Raw genomic sequence first — 5,000 nt, 5'->3', positions numbered from 1 at the left:
TTTAGCCAGCTGGCTAATTCGCAACTGTAGTCCTTTTGGCAAGATGTTATAAGACCGACAATACACCTAGAACAGAAGCATTAAAAGTAAAACACAGTATTTACAACACAATCCAACAAAATAATAAAAGCAGTAACTAACGTTGAGGCTAAACTGTTCAGTAACTAACATTGAGATTAAACTGTTCAGTAAATGTAATGAATTGGAACTCTTCAGCAGTGAAACAGTGGTATCGGGACATCTGTCCATTTTATATAATAATAAAATATATAATATAATAATAAAATAAACTCATCAACTCCCACCTGTGTGTTGCTCATTATGTGTTTATTGCTGACATTAACTCATTAATAAAGCTCACGGAGATGATTCCATGAACAGTTGAGACCAGTGGTGCGTGCGTCACCTGTCCAGAGGCATGTAGGCGTTGAGGATGGATCCAGCCATTGCTTTGGTGCTCGCGTTGTCACTGATTGTCCCCAAGCTGACGGTCCCAGACTCCCCGCTCAGGCTGCAGCGCTCCTTCTGCACGTCCGCCTGCACCTCCAGCCTGAACCCAGGAGGACCAGGGAGAGAACGAGAAGGTTTATTAGAAAATGTATGTTTGTTGTTGTGACCCCCCCCCCACTCTACCTGCAAATGGGGCGTCTGCTGACACAGAGAGCATGGTGGTGGAGTGGGTGGGTCGTTAGCCCAATTGGTCTCACCTGTGCAGTGAGAGCTGCCTGCCTGCACACACAGTGGGCTAGATCCACAAAGAATGGATTGCACGGTGCTAGTTGCACCCTTACTTACAATTCACTATGAATTGAAAATGGGGGATTGCAGAATGGGTACAATACAGTACGGCTCAATACACACAATTGTTAACACATTGAGTGCCAACGACGAGATTAGTCGTGTTAACTCGCCATGCGTTGAGTGCCAATGACGAGTTTTCTCGTCTTCTCGTTTTTGCTTTTATTAGCAATATCCATACATTTGTCATCCATCCAGCCTGACGTTATAATTGGGAATGGGTCTGAGCTCGAAAAGGGCAAATACCGCCGCCTATCGTCTCCCGGATGGTATGGCACATCATTGGATTGGATTGGGTGGGCATGTGCATCAGGAAAAAAAGTCCGGTCCGGGGTTTTCCCTTCTCTGGCAAGCAGTATCGTGTTACCACATTCACTGGGGAGGCTGGGAGCAGCTTTCGATTATGTGTTTTGGACTATAACGTTGGATCAATAAACGCGATCAATATTTGGAATGGCGATCAGGAATTGGATTCATCTTTTTGCAGAACATCTGATGTGAGGTAAGGACTCTATTTTACCAGTATTGGGTTAATCAGATGTTTTTTTCTCAGCCATCGCAGCGTGTGTGTGTGTGTGTGTGTGTGTGTGTGTGTGTGTGTGTGTGTGTGTGTGTGTGTGACGTTAGCGCTGACCAGGTCATGGATAATAGATTTTTCAGCCCGCTTCTCTAGCGTGCATAAGTACACATATACTATCGATAATCTAGCGTTTATTTGAAAACTATTCATAAATCAGCCGAAAAATTACATGTTTTGTGTATTCCACTAAAGAGCTATTATCGCGGAATTTCTCTGGAATTACTAGAACTCTCAAACTATACTCGTATTCAAAACGGTATAAAACGGAAATGTACCAATGAAAAAACTATCCGTTTCGTACATGTTGACTGCAAGCAAGTCATTGATAAGTGAGGGGTGTTTTAGACCCATAGCCATAATTTAAGATATAGTTTAAGCCTTCGCGAATTTCCCCGACGTCCCATTGACTTCCTTACTGGCACTCTAGCCCATATACGGTCAAAGGGCCGTGGCACTCAATGTGTTAAGGGGATGCAGACCAGAGAAAGACTTTCGTCTTGTTCACATCAGGGTCCCCCATTTTCAATTCATAATGAATTGTAAGTAAGGGTGCAACTTGCACCGTGCAAACCATTCTTTGTGGATCTAGCACACAGTATTTATGTTTCCCTGTGTAATCCCCTCTGTCTGCTTTTCCCATCTCCCAGGACACAGGTTGTCGACCACACATTTTGATCCTTTGACATTGGAGTACTACTATTTACACCACAGCACACTCTCACTCATCCACACACTGCATTCACTACTGATTCTGATACGCACATATTTGTTGTTTATGTCAATTATTCTTTGTTTAGATAGGATCAAATAAATTCTTTTGTTAAATTGTTATCACATGTGCACTCCCTATTTGTCATAAATGACCTGTTTGTGACAGTTGTGCACAACGAGGATCAATGTACTTTGGGCGTGAGAACAGAGAACAGTTAATCAAATCACATTAACAAGAATTACATTCACTGGTTGCCATTGGTTAGTTTACTTGCCAGCATATACACTCAGACACACAGACACACAGTACTCGAGATGAGGGGGGATGGCATCCCCCCTGAAATAAAAACGGTCAATATCATCCCCCTTCTAAAATGGCCATCCCCCCTTCCATCAAAGTATCAGAATGTTTATAGAAATTCCCGCGGGCCATCCTCTCCTCAGTCACGAGAGCACTCGCAAATATGCTGCGCATATCACTGTCAAACGGTGCGCGTCTTGTGCCACTGTCGGTCGCTTGATTGACAGTGGCACGACCACTGCACAAGACCCGCGAAAATATCAGAATGTTTCATAAAAATTCCCACGGTACTGGCCATACTGTCAGTGCGCGTCTTGTGACATCTGTCGGTGGCTTAGCGCAGCCAGTTACGGTCATCAATATCGTAATGGCCAAACGACCAGGAGGACAGCACGATCTAAGGGACATGTTTAAAAAGGCAAAATATAATATAACAGGTACGTCAAGTGCACGATCATTACTTTAGTTATCAAAGGTGGAATCTCTAGGTCATAAGCAATGAATGAGTTTAAAGCTAAGCTACGTTTTTCTCTCTTGTTAGAAGAGGGATCACTTCATCAGTTAGATTCGATTTGATCTTTATTTATCTCGAACATTTTCAACCATAAACAGACACATTTGTAATAACAAAAAAAAACTAAAACGAAATAAAATACAAATACAATTAAATGTATCTTCCTATGGAAGCAATAATCAACATAGCTCAAGACAAATGGTTTTGTTCGAGAAGGGACAGAAAGAAGCAAAGCTTATCTGGTCCTGCCCCTTCCTTACAATATCATATTATGTAATAAGTTATCTATCAATAGTTAACTAACGTAGCTAGCTAAACCATGAGGACTTGGATGTCTTTAACCAGGCTAGCATTTGTGTCAGCTAATCATTAGAAAAATATGAATTGTCCCCCCCAATAATATGTGCTATCAAGAGTAGTGTATCTACTCCCACTCTGTATTTCTAGTTTCGAAATACTCCTAAAAGCTTCATTTGCGTATTAAAATCATTAAAATTTTCTACCGGGGGACGATGCCCCCGGACCTCCCTACTCTGCGTCCCGCCCAAACTTGTCATGAGATCTGCAGACAGAGGTTTCAGAGGAATAACTACCTGTTGAATGCAACCACAGCTCAACAGATCAAATTAGTTTAAGATATTGAACTGTAGTTGCATTCAACAGGCCGTTATTCAATACATTAAATTAGTTTAAGAATAAAAAGATTCAAAAAAAAAAAAAAATTGGTTAAGAGAATCTCAAATACATTATTTTATTTAAGTGTATAGTTAATATTTTTGTTTACAGTTTTTGTATTTTTCTGACATGGGGGCTCAACAATAAATGACAATCAGAAATGTCAAGTTGCATGTTGTTATTCTAACCAGCTTAGTTCTGTTGCATTTCCAATTTATTTATTTAAATTATAAATTTATCAGGGATCGATAAGGGAATCAATAAAGAATCGGATCGATAAGCAGAATCGATAATGGAATCGTATCGATAAAATCTTATCAATTCCGCCATGGTTACTGCTCTGTGTACCTGTTCAGGTAGGTGACCATGGTTACTGCTCTGTGTACCTGTTCAGGTAGTCATGGTTACTGCTCTGTGTACCTGTTCAGGTAGGTGACCATGGTTACTGCTCTGTGTACCTGTTCAGGTAGTCATGGTTACTGCTCTGTGTACCTGTTCAGGTAGGTAACCATGGTTACTGCTCTGACAGTGCTCTGTGTACCTGTTCAGGTAGGTAGCCATGGTTACTGCTCTGTGTACCTGTTCAGGTAGGTAACCATGGTTACTGCTCTGTGTACCTGTTCAGGTAGCTGACCATGGCGCTGCCAGACAGGCTGCCGGTGATGCTGGCGCCTGCCAGGGCCGTGGTGGAGGCGCTCTCACTCAGGTTGTCCCTGATGGCCCCAAGCCGGTCCATGTGGCTCCCGCTGGCGCTCAGGCTGCCCGTCAGCCCCACGCTGCCCTCCCCGATGCTGGGGTTGTTCCTGGTGTCGGCCACCGACGTGGTGTCTGTGGAGAACAGCAGACATGGATGATGAGGGTCACATGGATGATGAGGGTGACATGGATGAGGGTGACATGGATGAGGGTAACATGGATGAGGGTGACATGGATGAGGGTGACATGGATGAAGGTGACATGGATGAAGGTGACATGGATGAAGGTCACATGGATGAGGGTCACATGGATGAGGATGACATGGATGAGGGTGACATGGATGAAGGTGACATGGATGAAGGTGACATGGATGAAGGGTAACATGGATGAAGGTGACATGGATGAAGGGTGAGGTGGATGAAGGTGAGGTGGTTCACTGGGTCACGTAGAGTTTGGCTCTAACATGAGAGGGTATCAGGTAAGAGGAGAAAGAGGTGGCAGTTTGGTGTGTGTGTGTGTGTGTGTGTGTGTATGTGTGTGTATGTGTGTGTGTCTGTGTCTGTGTCTGTGTCTGTGTGTGTGTGTGTGTCTGTGTGTGTGTCTGTGTGTGTGCGTGCGTGTGTGTGTCTGTGTGTGTGTCTGTGTGTGTGTCTGTGTGCGTGTGCGTGCGTGTGTGTGTCTGTGTGCGTGTGCGTGCGTGTGTGTGTCTGTGTGCGTGTGCGTGC

The 5,000-nt window shown here is 43.7% G+C and overlaps 1 protein-coding gene across 1 annotated transcript in view; it reads right to left on the bottom strand.

Moving 5' to 3' along the window:
* Positions 1-5,000, bottom strand: part of LOC311245906 (E3 ubiquitin-protein ligase RNF19A-like) — a gene marked incomplete at its 5' end in the record, with an annotated part of 44,450 nt that overhangs the window by 6,951 nt on the left and 32,499 nt on the right. Inside the window, 2 exon segments of the mRNA XM_084335930.1 lie at positions 407-550; positions 4,197-4,407. Of these exon segments, the coding sequence (XP_084192056.1) occupies positions 407-550; positions 4,197-4,407 (355 nt within the window).

The sequence above is a fragment of the Notolepis coatsorum genome, assembly GCF_963971535.1.
Source record: "Notolepis coatsorum genome assembly, chromosome: 19".
Lineage (NCBI taxonomy): Eukaryota > Metazoa > Chordata > Actinopteri > Aulopiformes > Paralepididae > Notolepis > Notolepis coatsorum.
The sequence above is the reverse complement of the archived record's forward strand: the minus strand, read 5'-3'. Positions and strand labels throughout refer to the sequence as shown.